We start from the raw sequence: 18,115 nt of genomic DNA on the forward strand, positions 1-18,115 counted from the left end.
CTTCACTATTATTATTATTATACAATGTAGAAAATAGTAAAATAAAGAAAAACCCTGGAATGAGTAGGTGTGTCCAAACTTTTGACTGGTACTGTGCATGATAAGTACGTACTGGGTTTTTATTAGAGGTGGGATTTCTACACATATCTGTCACAGCTAGTCCAGCACCATGTGGCTGCATGTGTGATCTCCGTTTGAATGACCTAGTATGAATAATGTATGTTCACCTTCACCCCACTGGATAACCCCAATTTGACAAGGGCCTCTTGGGGGAAGTGTGTTAGCCTTGTGTCTCAACCCGGTCACAGAGACAGTGTGTTCCTGTCCAGTCAACCAGCAACTAGACCCTTTGTTAATTAACCTTCCTCACACTCAGCCATCTGCTCCACAACACACACACACACACACACACACACACACACACACACACACACACACACACACACACACACACACACACACACACACACACACACACACACACACACACACACACACACCACCCCACACCCACACACACACACACTCACACACACACCCACACACACACACACACACACACACCCACAAACACACACACACACACACACACCTTTCTGCATGAATACATAATGCACATGCCCTGTACACACTTCGTAATGTTCACACAGACGTAGACAGTAATGTACACCCTTACAGACAACATACACCAGACATATGAGAATAATCAGACACACATCTAGACACACACACTCCTCTTCATCCGAGAGGCAGCCTACTTATCACGCCTCAACAATATATAGAAAGGCGGAGAGAGAAAGTCTGTTGTGTTTCCTACCTCAAACTCCTCAGAGAAGCCGTGCAGGTTGTTGGAGTAGAGCTCCATGATGTGTTTGATTAACTGCCTGACGGGGATGGCGTCCATGTCATCTGTAGGGAAGACATATCACACTTAGAGAGATGTATGTGGGTGACGTATGTGGGTGACGGTGTGCCTGTGTGTGCCTGTATGTGTGTGTGATTGGGAGAAGAGAAAGAAAGAGAGAAGAGAGAGAGCAGAGAGAGAATAGAGAGAAGAGAGAGCAGAGAGAGAAAAGAGAGAGAAAAGAGAGAAAGATAGAGAAAGAGAGGAGAGAGGAGAGAGAGAAAAGAGAGAGTGAATGTGTGTTTTAGCATGACTGTGTGATGAGTTTGCAGAATATACAGTGCCTTCGGAAAAGTATTCAGACCCCGTTGACTTTTTCCACATTTTGTCAATTCTATAATTGATTACATTCTATAATTGATTAAATCGTTTTTCTCCCTAATCAATCTACACACAATATCCCATAATGCCAAAGCAAAATCGAATTTGTAATACATTTTTGCTAATTACTTAGTACTTTGTTGATGCACCTTTGGCAGCGATTACAGCCTCAAGTCTGCTTGGGTATGAAGCTACAAGCTTGGCACACCTGTATTTGGGGAGTTTCTCCCATTCTTCTCTTCATGTGCCTTTTACTGAGGAGTGGCTTCCGTCTGGCCACTCTACCATAAAGGCCTGATTGTGGAGTGCTGCAGAGATGGTTGTCCTTCTGGAAGGTTCTCCCATCTCCACAGAGGAACTCTAGAGCTCTGTCAGAGTGACTTGATCAGGTTCTTGGTCACCCCTCTGACCAAGGCCCTTCTCCCCGATAAGCTCAGTTTGGATGGGCGGCCAGCTCTAGGAGAGTCTTGGTGGTTCCAAACTTCTTCCATTTAAGAATGATGGAGGGGACTGTATTCTTGGGGACCTTCAATGCTGCAGATATTTTTTGGTACCCTTCCCCAGATCTGTACCTCGACACAATCCTGTCTTGAAGCTCTACGGACAATTCCTTCGACCTCATGGCTTGTTTATCTCTGACATGCACTGCCAACTGTGGYGCCTTATATAGACAGGRGTGTGCCTTTCCAGATCATATCCAATCAATTGAATTTACCACAGGTGGACTCCAATCAAGTTGTAGGAAAATCTCAAGGATGATCAATGGAAAAAGGATGCACCTGAGCTCAAATTCAAGTCTCATAGCAAAAGGTCTGAATACTTATGTAAATAAGATATCTGTTTGTTATATATATTACATTTGCAACAATGTCTAAAAACCTGTTTTGCTTTGTCATTACGGGGTATTGTATGTAGATTGCTGTGGATTTTAAAAAATTATATCCATTTTAGAATAAGGCTGTAACGTAACAAAATTCTGAAAAAGTCAAAGGGTCTGAATACTTTCTGAATGTACTGTAAATAACGTTATGTTTACAACATCTTCCATATTTCAGACTGACTAATGAAAGGCCAAGTATATTGATGTCCCCTCAGCCTGTATCTATCTCTCAGAGGTACAGTACAACGTGTCACTGCTCTCCACTAGTGTGGCACCGCGTGATAAATTAACCAGCGATCTGTGTTCACTGCCTCTCCCACAGACACTTTCAGGGAACAACATACTGTATATGGGGACAAAGTAGGAGTGCTGATCTAGGATCAGGTCATCCCTGTCCATGAAACTGGTCTTAAATCAGAAAATTCCACACAGCGTCCCACTGAGACTAGTAACAACCCCAGTAGTAATGAATTGATTAGCACGCGCGTCACACATCAGACAATGAAATGCCCCACTGACATRCTCACAGATAAAAAAAATAATCATTCTGTGGACGCAGCTAGTTTTGTTGTAGTTTATGTTGAGAAGAACACATATTAGCCATGTCACACAGAGCGGTGTGAATGACACCACAGCGAGACAAGCGGACAAAGCCATAATTGTCTAATGTGGGTSTTTAGAGGTGGTGGCATCTGTGTCAGATGAGCCACATCAGTCCCAAATTACCCATTAGTGAGGGGATATGATGGGGATGAGGTGGCCACTGTCACACAGAAAGAACCATCAGGACAAAGTGTGTGTGTGTGTGTGTGTTCAGGAAAGAGCAACCAGCTGCTGGGTTTGTCTGCTGGTGCGTGTGTGTGTTGTTACATCCATATTACAGCCAATACACAGATGGGACCACTGGCAGGCAGGCATTCCCTGACTCACTTCATTTGTCAACTGTCTTACATTTGTAAACTAATCAATGGAGTTGATTAAAATACTATGGGCCAATTTGGATTTACTAAACCTTTGCAGATGTGCACACATTTTGCATCTCTTTATTCAGGAGAGAATCTAACAAGAAGGGATATGATGAAAGGGGGAATGAAGATGTATGCACGTGCATGCACACAAACACACCAGATCAGCAGCCCCCTCTCCTTCTGCCTGTTCTCTTCCTAATTAAACCGCTGTCACATAACCTTCCAGTGGGGGGATGGATTTAGCATTTCAGAAGCTGTAAAACAATCACTGTTCTATAAAGCCCACTCGTAAACCTCAACACCCACTTAACACTGTTCTCTGAGCTGGTATTCAGACTTGACGGTACAGAAAGAAGCAATTCGTCTCCAGAGAGAGCACATGTGAGAGAGAAAGAGAGAGCGAGAGAGAGAAAGAGAGAGAGAGAGAGGAGAGACAATAAAAGCAGAATGGATGGAGTCAATACAGACATCAGCTGTATTCTTTAAGTGAACCATCAGAGCTTGGAAATGGGCTGTCGTGCCTTAGTCCCGAAGAGTCTCTCTGCTCTCTTAAAGGAACGGTATGCACTACGCACGCCAKAGCCTTCTTACCATCTTATTGACTAGCTGCCAGTACACTGGGCTCTGAAGTCTCCCAGGGAAGAACCCTCTCATATCACCCCTAATAGAGCAGTCACAAGCGCCTGTACATGCACTGAGTAGTTGAGTGGCTGAGTGAAGACTTAATCAAGCTAAAACAGAGGTAGATTGGCCCAATCAAAAGTATTGGACTAACACTATGTATCCTATCTTCAAGAACATGAGCAGATACTGACTGACAAAGATCAAGATTTGAGTTGTTTTGCACCTTACTTGTGGAATAATCTTCGAAACTCTCTAAAAGTGGATGGTTTGGTGCCTCTAGGGATATTCAGACTGACTGATGACATTTTTACTGAAGTTTGTTTTCTTTGATTGTGTTTTGTATATCTGTTTTGCTTTTGTAATATGTGTATATTTTTGCAATTACAGGGCTCATCTGAAAAATAGTCTTTGGTCTCAGAATGACTCCCTGTCAAAATAAAGGTTAAATAAAAAATGTTTAAAAAAACATTGCCACTAGTTTTCACTGAATTAGTGAGTCTAAATGATCAAATCCACCATGATGAGACCACATGGGAGCGTATCAGAGCTAGTTTTCAAGTCAGATGACTTTGTTCTTCCTCTCCGTTGACTTCCTTACATATGGTTATTGATCATTCAGATGAAATGCTCAGTCTAGTCTACACTTGTCCAGAGATGTTAAATCTGAGCAGAAAACAGATATTGAAAAACTTGTCTCAACAAGACTTAACCACATGGAACGGCTCAGCTTCAAAGATACAACAATGTACACGCGATCACTAGAGAGAACAGTGAATCATTTTCAGGAATAATATAGAGAGGGATGGAGAACCAGGATGAACATACAGCATTTAGACTAAATAGTTAGGTGGGACTTGCGAAGCAAAATAAATGCCTTTCAAACTTTAAAACGTGTAGACTGGTCAGGACCAGTGTGCTTACATACAACATTCTGATATGTTTAATACTTTTTATGTTATACATTTTTGTGTACTTTCGTCCTCCATCCACTTTCATGGGATTTCCTCAACATTCTAAAGGTCCCATTGTGACATCATCACTTCCAACTTTCCATTCACTGTAAATGCAACCATGCAACTTCTGACACAAACCAGCTACTTTGACCACTTTGCCTTTCTCCCCCCAAAATTAGCACTTTCCCAACAAGTTAGACAAAACGTTCTGTGGTATGACATCTTCGTCTCCTTCTCTGCTATTAAAATCTGCAGTTTTTTCCAACTTTTATCAAATAACTGCTGTTTTGACCACTCCCCCAACAAGTCAGACAAAAACTTAAGAGTGTATGAAATCTCTACTTCTCTATTTTTCAAATCTGAAAACACATTAGGAATAGCTTCAACCAATCAATAGATAGAGATGTGTTAGTAACCCATCGACTGTTTTCATTATAGAATCATTAAGTCATGTCAGAAGCTAGCAAATTCATTTCTTACCAACAACAGCTGCAAATTCAAATAAAACTACATCACATTTTGAAGTTCACTTTCCTTGCTTTGTCCATCAACACTATAATGAATCTAGCAAATACGTGGTGGGGGTCAGAGTGGAGTATTTATTTAGTTTCATAGCATAAACATTTGTTAGCATGTTTCTCACACTGGCTTTAGCCACGGCGGGAGCAGGCCTGCCAAGGCAAGTTTTACCTAGCAACACGTGCCTCGAAGGAAGAGAACTCTTCATAGCGCAACAAATTCCCAGAAGATTTCTAATGCTCACTAGCTTCATCCTCCTCCTCAAGATCATGACCCGTGCTCTAAATAACTCAACTGGCTAGTTTGAATGTCTGCTAATAAAAGGGCGGACTGTACATTGATCCTGCTGCCCTGATTGGATTGAGCGAAGCGGTCTCCGCTCACTTGCTTCATATTTTGCTCGATAACTTCTCATCGCATTTCGTTCAGTTTTCACACACAACAACTGTAGTTTAGACTCTGACCACAACCACATAACTATTGACCACACAACTACTGAACCACCCAACTATTGGCCACAACCACACAACTACTTACCACAACTACACAACTACTGACCTCACAACTATTGGCCACAACCACACAACTACTTACCACAACNTATTGGCCACAACCACACAACTACTTACCACAACTACACAACTACTGACCTCACAACTATTGGCCACAACCACACAACTACTTACCACAACTACAGAACTACTGACCTCACAACTCCTCACCACAACACAACTACAGACCACAACTACTGAACCACGCAATTACTGACCACAACCACAAAACTACTGACCACAGCTAATGACCACAACCACAAAACTACTGACCACAACAGAACACAACTACTGACTACAACTATTGACCACAACTATTGAACCACACAACTACTGAACCAAAACTACTGACCACACCTACTCACCACAACCAGGCTATACTAACTTCCACAACAGAACATAACAACTGACCACAACTATTGACTACAAATACTGACCACAACCACACAACTAGTAAACACAACCACAAAACTACTGACCACAACTATTGACCACAAATACTGAACCACACAACTACTTACTAAAACTACTGACCACACCTACTGACCACAACCAGGCTATCCTAACGTTTCATCTACCTAGTTTTTCAACTATAACCAGACACCACCATTACTAATGCTACTATAAGGTATTTCAAAATCATACATTCTTTAAAACAAGCTAGCAAACAGACCAATGTACTTTTCAGTGACCATTGTTATCCCTAAAGAGTTGATTTATTAGATAGAACTACAGCTAGCTATCAATAGGTCTACATGCAAACCTATTCTACATAGTTCTTCAACTACCACAAAAAAATGTTTAAAGATTTGTCCTTACTAGATGCATAATCATATTTCTCTCCCCAAATACAAGCATAAAACGTTCTGAATTATTCGATCATCATTCAACTAAAATCGAACTTAATTTATACTGAACGTTTTACAAAAGTAAGTTGTGTATCTATTTATCTGAAACCCACAGCATGAATGATTCAGAGTTGCTTTGCTTTCCTAAGAGTGTTGTCCACATGATCCTGCTTTTTATTTCTTCGTCTTATGTATTTCTTCTTTTAGTTTTTACACGCACGAATTGTAGTTTAGACATTTTTCTGATCCAACTGCCCCACAATCCAAACTAATAAGATTGACATAGTAGTCTATCAAAGTAAATCAGACCAATTATTTTACTACATTTCATTTTGACTATATGTAACTGCTTTGCTTTAAATAGTAAAGTAAAACATTTTAAAACTTCTACCACAAAAATACTTTTAAAGAGTTAAAGCAAGTCCCACCAATTGTACTTCATGTACAATCTACACTGAACAAAAATATAAACGCTACATTTAAAGTGTTGGTCCAATGTTTCATGATCTGAAATAAAAAATCCCCGAAATTTTCCATACTCACAAAAGGTTTATTTCTCTCAAATGTTGTGCACAAATGTGTTTACATCCCTGTTAGTGAGCATTTCTATTTTGCCAAGATAATCCATCCATCTGACAGGTATGGCATATGAAGAAGCTGATTCAACAGCATGATCATTACACAGGTGCCCATTGTGCTGGGGACAATAAAAGGCCACTCTAAAATGTGCAGTTTTGTCACACAACGCCACAGATGTCTCAAGTTTTGAGGGAGTGTTCAATTGGCATGCTGACTGCAGGAATGTCCACCAGAGCTGTTACCAGAGAATGTAATGTTAATTTCTCTACCATAAGCTGCCTCCAACATTGTTTTAGGGAATTTGACAGTACGTCCAACCGGCCTCACAACTGCAGACCATGTGTATGGTGTCGTGTGGGCGACCAGTTTGCTGATGTCAGCGTTGTGAACAGAGTGCCCCATGGTGGCGGTGGGGTTACGGTATGGGCAGGCATACGCTACGGACAACGAATACACAATAGAATTTTATCGATGCCAAATTGAATGCACAGAAATACCATGACGAGATCCTAAGGCCCATTTTTATTTAAGGTATCTGTGACCAACAGATGCATATCTGTATTCTCCGTCATGTGAAATCCATAGATTAGGGCTTAAAGAATGTATTTCAATTGGCTGATTTCCTCATATGAACTGCAACTCAGTAAAATCTTTGAAACTGTTGCATGTTGCGTTTTATATTTTTGTTCAGTATAGTCACCAAATGGTTGTAGGTTCAACAAATAAAATCCCCAAATGGTTGTAGGTTCTACAAAAACCTTACATTTTCTACCAGGTAGACACTTCTAGAATAAGGTGTGTGTGGAGTGGGTGGGCAATAGTTTGTAAACAACAACACTGCATAAAGGTTTGATTGAATTTGGCCCTCAGGCCCTTGGCCCTTAAGAAAGGGGGAGCATGTTCAGAACTGTGTGCTACGTTAAATGAAACAGAAACTGTAATTTACTGAACGGCCAATTGAAAAATGTTGTGACTATGGTGGCCCCAAGGGCGAATATCGTATGGTGTGGTATTTCAAATGGTCATACCCATATTGATCAGGCCACCTTGCCAAACCCACCAAAATGGAGCAAACATACCTCAAAGGCTATTGAAAAAACGGTGGGCACTGTTTTGGGGAAACGTGTTGTTTAGTACAAAATGTCACGCAACGTAGCAAACGTTGACGCGAACTAAACTCAACCCAGGGTGTATTCCAGTTGAGGGTGGGTTAGGTTGTGTCATGTCTCACCTGGGATGGGGATGACGGGGATGTTCTCATTGGCCACCACCCTGGGAGAACTACTGTCCTCCACATAGAAGTGAGCTGTCTGGAAAAACCTCCTGTAGACAGACACAGAGGAAATAGTTAAACCAACATAAAGTACACCACAGAAGAGAGGAACATGATGCAGAGTACCATCAGTACCACAACGAAAGAGGCCACATGTATCAGCACAGCTAAATATCCCCATCCTTCGCACTTTAACATTCATTTTCACCAAACAGTTAGTGTCCAAACAAAAAATGACTACGTGATTTTGATTTCCAACTTCACAAACATAACTTTATTAAATTGTTGCATATACTAATAGTAATTGCAGCACTCTTTTTGGTGCCTTGTCTGCAGCATGGTGGCCAGGTGTACTTGTTAGAGGGCGTGCCGCTAAATGCCATGTCCTATTATCTTTAAATGGGGCGGGGGGGTTGGGTGATACCACCTCTGTCCAGCAGAGGGGAAATGGATCGTTGTAACCCGTTTCGACCACTGTGAGCTAGCTAACACAAAACAGCATCGAGAGAGTTGACACCCCATCCGTGACAGGTTAAAACAGCAGAGTGGTGAAGTGCAATTCCATGGTAACAGAGTGACACTGACTTATATTTTTTTACTTTAAAATGTATGTTAAACAAAAACCAATCATTGTGGGCGTCCCGAGTGGCACAGCGTACTAAGGTACTGCATCGCAGTGCTTGAGCCGTTACTACAGACCCGGGTTTGATCCCAGGCTTGTCACAGCCGACCGTGACTGCGGCGGCGCACAATTGGCCCAGCGTCGTCCGGGTTAGGGGAGTGTTTGACCGGCCGGGATTTCCTTGTTCATTTCCGCTCTAGCGACTCCTTGTAGCGGGCCAGGTGCCTGCAAGCTGACTTTGGTTGGCAGCTGGACAGTGTTTCCTCTGACAGATTGGTGAGGCTGGCTTCCGGGTTAAGCAAACAGTGTGTCAAGAAGCAGTGCGGCTTGGCAGGGTTGTGTTTCGGAGAACGCATTGCTCTCGACCTTCGCATCTCATGCCGCAATGCTTCTTGACACAATGCCTGTTTAACCCAGAAGCCAGCCGCACACCTGGCGACCGTGCGCCCGGCCCGCCACAGGAGTCACTAGAGTGCGATGGGACAAGTACATCCCGGCCGACCAAACCCTCCCCTAACCCGGACTTTGGACTTCTCCCACATGTGGACCTCTGACATTATTTATAAAAAGCAATCTATTAATATGGTTTTTGAACATTATAGTTTGTTTACAAACATAATAGCTGTATTTTTGTTGTTGTTTATGTTTGACCCCGCTTGTTGGCCATTAGCCAATCTACGTTTCTCAGCAAGTTCAAAGCATGTGAATGCTGCTATTTACGACTTCACAACTGGTAATTACCATCTTCCCACTTGGTTATGAATGCAGCATACCTTTATGGCTTCAGTTAAACCTTTATTTGAGTTGCTTACTCTGTTCTGCTTTGTAGATCTGTTTTTACATTCAAGTTTTTATTTATTTATAGACCGTATAGTTCTCTTTTTGTGCAATATGGTTTTAGATTTCTCATACTTTGTAAACCACATCAAGTTTAGGAAAATAAACCGCCTAATAATTGCATTGCACCCTACTCAGATGTCTCTCGTTGACTGCTTGGTCCGTCCCTTACACAGTCCTCATTGTAATTACATAATTACAACCCATTTTTACCATTGTGAGTTAGCTAACACATTTCAGCACAGAGAGAGTTAACACTCCATCAATGACAGGTTAAAACATCTTCATTCTGCTTCCGAGTGGCGCAGCGGTCTAACGCACTGCATTGCAGTGCTTGAGGCGTCACTACAGCCCCGGGTTTGATCCCAGGCTGTGTAACAGCCAGATGTGACCGGGAGACCCATGAGGCGGTGCACAATTGGCCCAGCGTCGTCCGGGTTAGGAGAGGGTTTGATCTGGCCGGGATTTCCTTGTCCCATCGTGCTCTAGCGACTCCTTGTGGTGGGCTGGGCGCTTGCAAGCTGACTTCGGTTGTCAAACAAAAACCAATCATTGCAAAGTTAAATCAAACCATACAAAGTTAATCAAACTATGGACAGTGACCACTTTTAACAATTTCCACTTAACATTTTACAAAAACACATTTACTTGAAGAAGATGCAAAGTTTGGTAACAGAATGACGGTTTGTGCTGTTTGTGCCATCAGTCTGTTACCAAACTTTGCATCTGCACTGTTCTCCGAGAAAATCGTTTTTTCTTAAATTGTCCATGGAAATTGTTAAAAAGTAGTCCTTGGTGTGTTTAACTTTTCAATCATTCGTTTTTGCTTGACATGAAAAATCGGAGTCTCAGCGTTACTCTGTTCTCATGGAACTGCCCTGAATATAATTACACAGACAGAGCTGGCAGTTAAACTACACCTGAAATACCCAGAGTGGTTAGAACCAGCCCTATTTACAACCCTGCTGATGTCACACAGTTATGACTCAGTAGATGACAACCACCAGACACAACAACACCCTGCTATTACAGGGGGAAAAGTACACACGCACGCAAACTACCTCCTGTAAAGACACACAGTGAGCTGACCATTAGGAACAGGTAAGCCACATCACTGACCCCGTGACAAACACCATGCTACATTTAGCCCTGGCCCCTCAGTCACACTGCCGGACGACAGGCAACGCACAGCAGAGACTAAATACAGCAGGACTATATACAGCCCTGGCAGCCTCTCTGCCTCCAACATGTAAACACAAGCACAATCCCTCAATGACTAGCTAATCGCTAGCCTTGAGAAGTTGTTCTAAAGTATTTCTCTGAAGCTTGCATTTTGTCAGAGGCTTTTTGAAATGTCACCCAACATATTCTGTGTCTAGCAGCTTGAGAGAGAGAGAGGGGAAGACAGACAGCAAGGAGAAAATGAGCGCTGCAGTAGTAGTAGGAGTCCCTCTCTAACCTCACAGAGCCTTCACCTGCACTCACACAGAAACAAGTCCATTCCGTATACACCAGCTTTTCCCATCTGGGTTCCTCCTACCGGTATGTCTACTGACGTTCCCCTACCAGTTTGTCTACTGGAGTTCCCCTACCAGTATGTCGACTGACGTTCCCCTACCAGTTTGTCTACTGACGTTCCCCTACCAGTTTGTCTACTGACGTTCCCCTACCTACCGGTACTTGATGCAGAGGAGAGAGCAGATGCTGGTCATTCTGGTCGAGAGAGGAGGAAAAGAAAACAGGAGTGTGGCCTAATGGCATTTGCAGAAGGAGAGAAGAAGGGAGCGCGGAAGAGAGAGAGGGAGAGAAAGCGAGAGTGAGTGGGAGAGAAAGACAGAGAGAGAGTTGAATTGAGAGGGAAAGAAAGAGAAAGAGAGAGATTGAATAAATGAGGGGAGGGTCTCCCCTAGCTTGCGTCATACCCTTGTCCCCCTCAATCCCTGCCCCACTGGCTAATTACTCCCCGAGGGAGAATGTGTGGTGTGGCGAGCTAACTAACCAGCCTCTCAATACCACCTCGCCTTACACCGGGGMAGGGGGAACCCCACCAGAGATAGAAAGGGGGATGGATGGAACGAGAGAGGGAGGGAGGGATAGAACTAGAAGACTGTCTCACTGGACTCTCAACGCTTCCCATACTTGGGGAAGAGGGCCCCCGTTCAAAAATAGACAGAGTGAGATGGAAGGAAGTCGTGGRAGAAGGACGAGTCCTTTTCATTGGACTAAATTATCCGCCAGTCCAAACAGCCTGGTCCACCTCTTTCCCTAGCAACCCCTGACTCTGAGTGGTTACTGAGAATCACTCTCTCCTACCGGAGTTAAATATAGATGTATTGTTTACCCCGTTAAACCTCTGTGAAACATCTGTGAGATCCAACTATGACCATATCCTCAAGCCAAACAGATGGAGCCCTCCCCTTTAATAGCAAATACTGTCTTTTGACACACAACTCAGATCACAAAGACGAATACAAACATCAAATCGAGTGTCGCGGTGAAATAAATGTAATCTCATCAGTGATCACATCATATTCGCTGGAGTAAAAAGAGACAAAAAGTGACGCTGAGCTAATGACGACCATGTATGCATTTCGTCAATTATGAATAGCTATAGRGTTCTGAAAAGTCTATTTTAATCTCCTCCATTGGATGGCCTCCTTCCCTTCTGAACGAGCAGGGATGGGGGAGTGAAAGGGATGAGAGGAGAGGAAGGAGAGAGTGAACGGGTCGAGCTGGTCTTTCATCAGATCCTGTTCCCTCAGGGGAGAAAGCCATTGTCTGGGAGGTGTCAGCTCTCGTCACCAGCACAGCCCAGACAGGGAGACAGACAGACTTTCGCTGTCACGTCCCACACACTCCCCCTGCTACTCTCCCTCTACTCTCCCTCTCCCATCACATACCACCACGGCACTCATTCACTAGATATATCACTCACTCACAGATGTATTAATTACTTAAATTAGCATTCCATGGAGCTGATCATCCTCTATTTTCCTCGTTCCAACATTCACATCATTGGCTCGCTCTCTCACGCACTCTCACAATGGCATCACCAGTACCAGTGAGAGGAAGCCATAGTTAGACATTAAACTCAGAAAGCACATCAACCTCACATTTCCATCGTAAAAAAAATCATAAAATCCGGCCAAGCTTTTGCTCCTATGAAACAGCTCAAGGCAGAGCGGGTGTATAAATAAATCAAGCATAATACACGGAGCTCAAATAATGATCCATTGTGTTGTATAGTGCATTAGGCTGCAGTAGGCAGCACGTGTAGCCAGTCATTAGCCTGTCCTGTGTAATTACTGGGGTTGAGAAAGAGAGTGGTGTGTGTGTGTTTGTGTGTGCGTGTGGTTGGCATCACACTGCAGATGAACACACAGCTGGGCCCCCTCCCGGCACCATGGCCCCTGTGGGCTGGCCCCCCTGCAGAGATGAGCGTGATAGGGAAGGGGGAGGAGAGAGGAATGAGGAATGGAGGGAGGAGAAAGGGAGGATGAGAGGGAGGGCTGCCAAAAAAAGCAGTCGTCCTCCACCAAGTAGGTTCCCGGTGGCCAGAAGCGTGCGGATGCGCACGCGCCCAGGAAAGTAGATGTCCCCGGTGTGCAAGAGGACAGGTCACCCCACTCCGAACAGGAATGCGTGTCTGTGAGGACCACTAGGCCCAAGGGCCAGTGTGATTAGGTAAAGGAGAGAGAGGAGGGCTATCTGTTTCTGTGACAGAGTTATAGAGGGTTAATTGACAGCTGTGACTGAGCAGAGCAGTGGGGATGAGGAGATAAAAGGGACCCCTGATTACTTGGAGAGGAGGAGAGGAGTGCAGGACAACATGGTGCAACTCAATCCTCTGCCCTGAGAAGGCTTTCATTGTGTTATAGTGGCAAACCAGACAAATGTTAAAGACACAATTTTCCTGAGCTCATTAAGCAAGGTTGGTTAAGAGAGACACTACCACCCACCCACACACACACACACACAGTAATAGTATAATATCTTACCTCCAGTAGACCAGGACAGCCAGTAGCATGATGAGGCAGAGCAGAGTGAGCGCAGAGACCACCACCAGGGGGACGATCCACTCCATCCTGCCCACCCCGGGGTGAGGGCTGCGGGTCATGTTGGACACACTGGTCCTGTCTGGAGGGGTGGGGGTGGAGGGATGGAGGTGGAGACTTACAAACAAACCACTTTAACATATTTACATACAAAACACTTTAAAGCTTGAATCCTTAATCGAAACATAAACTAAGTGGACACCCCGCCTCTGTTTTGGTAAAAAGCTGAGGGATTGGCCTGGAGAATATAACATATAGACATAGCTATGGGTGCAAGGACTGACCATCCATGATATCAACATTAGTTTTTACCATGTTTTGAGGCTATAGAGTGTTTGTTTACACTTACCTTGGTCACAAACATTGGAGTAAATCAAGCATATATTGTGGGTTCTGTTGGGGTATGACAGAACTAAACTCATGAGGTATTTGAAGGACCACAGTCAGTCAATAGGAAGAATCCTTGTGCTCTTCGGTAAAATGTTTATTTTGGAGGACATTTCAGCAGAAATGTTGCAAGTGGGGAGATTCAAGTCCCTAGTGAGACACCAAGGGAGAATGGAGGGGTGTATTGCGAGAGGAAATGTCAGAATGATGATTTATTGGGAAAGATGGGTTGATCTGTGGCTGTCTGAAGGGGAATTGATGAGTGTTGGAATAATTATATATACACAAATGTACACTAAAATGTTTGAGGTCCTCCATTCAGGGATGAGGGTGGGATGTTTTGCGTTTCGTTATTTATGTTTTGTGGTTTGGTTTCCTGCGGTGTGTGTGCTGGTCCTGGTAGTTATGGGTGCCATGGGCCTCCCGAGTGCCACAGCAGTCTAAGTCGCCCGGGCCAGGGGAGGGTTTGGCCGGCCGGGATTTCTTTGTCCCATCTCACTCTAGCGACTCCTTGTGGCGGGCCGGGCACCTGCAAGCTGACCTCGATCGCCAGCTGTACGGTGTTTCCTCCGACACATTGGTGCGGCTGGCTTCCGGGTTAAGCAAGGAAGAAGCAGTGCGGCTTGGCAGGGTCGTGTTTTGGAGGACGCATGGCTCTCGATCTTGGTAAGTAACTCCTGTGTATATTTGGCCTTGTGTTTAAGGTTATTGTTCTGATGAAAGGTGAATTTGTCTCCCAGTACCTMTTGGGAAGCAGATTGAACTAGATTTTCCTCTAGGATTTTGCCTGTGTTTAGCTCTATTCCGGGGTTTTTTATCCGGAAAAAAACCTTCCCTAGTCCTTACCAATGAGAAGAATACACATAATATAATGCAGCCACCACCAAGCTTCAAAATATGAAGAGCGGTACTCAGTGATGTGTTGTGTTGGATTTGCCCCAAACATAACACTTTGTATTCAGGGCATAAAGTGCATTTCTTTGCCACATTTTTTGCAATTTTACTTTAGTGCCTTTTTGCAAACAGGATCCGAGTTTTGGAATATTTGTATTCTTTACAGGCTTCCTTCTTCTCACTCTGTCATTTAGGCTAGTATTGTGGAGTAACTATAATGTTGTTGATCCATCCTCAGTTTTCTCCCATTACAGCCATTCAACTTTGTGACTGTTTAAAAGTAAAACATTTTTTTCTAATAATAATAACTCATGACGTATTTATAACTTATATTCTTCAAGAATCAATGGGTATATATATATATATCATTAAATCCAAAAATCATAATTAAGTCCAAAAATGGTTGTAGCAATTAAGGATTTTAGCTTTAACACACATAACAATTCAACACATAAATAACACACAAAACACAACAAACACTTTCACACAAAACACAAATCCACCTGAGATTATTCCGACTATTTGGGCCACTCCGGGATACCTCAGCCATCAAACAACCAGTTCCACTTCAGAACAAAAAATGAGTTCAGCTCTACTTAAAAAAAAAATATATAATCTATATTTATACATTTACAGACAATTTGAGTGAGTCGGACTCATCAGGAGGGCAAGTGACTAGGTTTACCTTCAGGCCGGGGGCACGACTCAACTAAATGGATCCGTTAATTCAGAAGGAATAAGGAAATGTATGATGGAGCATCCACAAACACATTGTTATTCATAAAACAAATACACTGGTTACTACGTTCTGTTTTCTCCCTGGTGGGAAGTCAGGCAAGCAGGCAGTTTGTTCCTGAAATATGCCTCAGAGAATGCCCCAAACTAATGGCCCCCAGGCTAGGTAATGGCCCCTCAGGCTGTAGAATAGTTCCATTACTTTCTCTAGGGCTCTCTGGGTGGTATTATGGTAGCACTCAGAAATGGAGCTATTTGTCTCTGGCTATAATATAGCATTGCCACATACTGAAGCAGGAGCTGATTCCAAGGCAAATGTTTCAAATGTGCCCGTGCCTGTCTCATATTTACTGTTGATATGAACATCTATAAAAACACAGACAGTTTAATATGACATGCTGCAGAAGGGAGAAGTGGGATCCAGAAAACTAAAATGACATTATACAGGTCTAAATATGGTGAAGCATATCTGAAGTGCTAAAAAGAGGATTATAAACTTGGTGGTTCGAGCTCTGAATGCTGATTGGCTGACAGCCATGGTATATCAGACCGTATAGCACGGGTATGACAAAACATGTATTTTTACTGCTCTAATTACGTTGGTAACCAGTTTATAATAGCAATAAGGCACCTCGGGGGTTTGTGGAATATTTCCAAAATACCACGGCTAAGAGCTGTATTCCAGGCACTCTGCTTTGCGTCGTGCAAAAAATAACTGCCCTTAGCCATGGTATATTGGCCATATGCCACACCCCCTTGGGTCTTATTGCTAAAATCTGCCCCTTGTTCCAAAGATTGGGCTATACAGAGAGTTCTACTCACCAGTGTGGACAGAGAAAGGCCAAAGGCTCTTCTCTTCCCCGCTAGTCTTTGGGGAGCTTGTTGGGCTCAGGGGAATCTGTATCTCTCTCTCTGCTGTGTCGTTCTTTGGCTCCACAGTGGGCCCTGTGTTACTGTCAACTCTGACCAGTTGGTCCTCCCCTCCACTTATTGGCACTGTGGTGCTGTTAGCAACAGGCTCTCCCTGCCCCTGTCCTTTCTCTTTGGCTGTGGCTGTGGGGGTGAGGGCGGAAATGGGCTCTTTGACCACACTGTCATTTAGATGCATCTCCACCTCATCAGGCGTTGTCTTGTTATTCTTCTTCCTCCTCCTGTCGTCTTCCCCTTCATCCTCCTCTCCCTCTCCCTCCTCCGCCTCATTCTCCCTGTCCACCCCCGCCGCCTCCTCCTCTGTGGGGGTGTCCGTGTCAGAACCACCCTGAGGGGCTGTGGGGGGCTCGGTGGAGGCCTGGGGTTGGGCAGGCTGGCGGCTGGGACCCGGGCCGGGGTTAGACCCAGGGCTGGCTGCAGGGGCCTGGGTGGGCCAGAGAGAGCCAGGCAGGGAGGAGATGACCCCTCCGCTGAAGCCCAGGCCGGCCAGAAGGGTGCTGGTTACCACCGATGCTACCGTGGCCTGACTGCCGCTGGACGAGGGGCCCATGCCCCCTGTAGCCATAGAGACGAAGGAGAAGGGGAGGCCAGAGGAGGTCCAGGTAGAGGATCCGGAGCTTATGGGAGCCATGTCTGCCGAGGAGGCTGGGGAGACAGTGGGCTGGGGGAGGGAGGGAGAGACACAGAGCGCGAGAGACAGAGACACACACACACACAGAGAGAGAGAGACAGAGAGAGAGAGAGACAGAGAGAGACAGAGAGAGACAGAGAGAGACAGAGAGAGATAGTCAGTATCACATCATATCAAATCATGCTGGCACATCACAAAATAAATTACTATGTCGCCATCGTCTGGACAACACAAATGATGTCCACTTCACTCACCATTCCAGTTTTCACTATCCGTGTTCCCTCAAATATCCTGGTGGTGTTAGCTGGAATAGCAAACAGAGGAAAACGTTAGACATGCATTTGAAACAAAGACAAGTGTCTGCTGTTAGTATTAAAGTAACTGTAATCATTTTGAAGGTCAAGATTATTTGGAGGTTAGGATTATGTGACTCCATTCATAGGGCTGTACTCTATATGCTGTGTTATGGTGTGTGGTGTGATTACCTCTGAAGAGCAGTGTCTGGCTGAAGTCACTGCGTAGGTCTCTCTGGCACACCGCCTGGACTCTGAACAGATACAGGATGTCTGAAGACACGTGGGTTATCACCGCCTTCTGTAAATTG

The 18,115-nt window shown here is 44.2% G+C and overlaps 1 protein-coding gene across 3 annotated transcripts in view; it reads right to left on the bottom strand.

Annotated features, from left to right (window-relative positions):
- LOC111963820 (receptor-type tyrosine-protein phosphatase gamma-like) overlaps nucleotides 1-18,115 on the bottom strand; it is a 276,403-nt gene that overhangs the window by 16,406 nt on the left and 241,882 nt on the right. For 2 of the 3 annotated variants that reach the window (XM_070443523.1, XM_023987365.2), the window contains exons 10-15: nucleotides 17,997-18,105; nucleotides 17,766-17,815; nucleotides 16,773-17,541; nucleotides 13,878-14,016; nucleotides 8,379-8,470; nucleotides 818-909 (exon numbers count right to left, since the gene is read on the bottom strand). In XM_070443523.1, coding sequence (XP_070299624.1) covers nucleotides 818-909; nucleotides 8,379-8,470; nucleotides 13,878-14,016; nucleotides 16,773-17,541; nucleotides 17,766-17,815; nucleotides 17,997-18,105 — 1,251 coding nt within the window. Of the gene's footprint in view, nucleotides 1-817; nucleotides 910-8,378; nucleotides 8,471-11,553; nucleotides 11,593-13,877; nucleotides 14,017-16,772; nucleotides 17,542-17,765; nucleotides 17,816-17,996; nucleotides 18,106-18,115 lie in introns of all 3 variants that reach the window. The other variant, XM_070443527.1, reaches the window with a different exon arrangement.

This window comes from Salvelinus sp. IW2-2015, linkage group LG1 (assembly GCF_002910315.2).
Source record: "Salvelinus sp. IW2-2015 linkage group LG1, ASM291031v2, whole genome shotgun sequence".
Taxonomy (NCBI): domain Eukaryota; kingdom Metazoa; phylum Chordata; class Actinopteri; order Salmoniformes; family Salmonidae; genus Salvelinus; species Salvelinus sp. IW2-2015.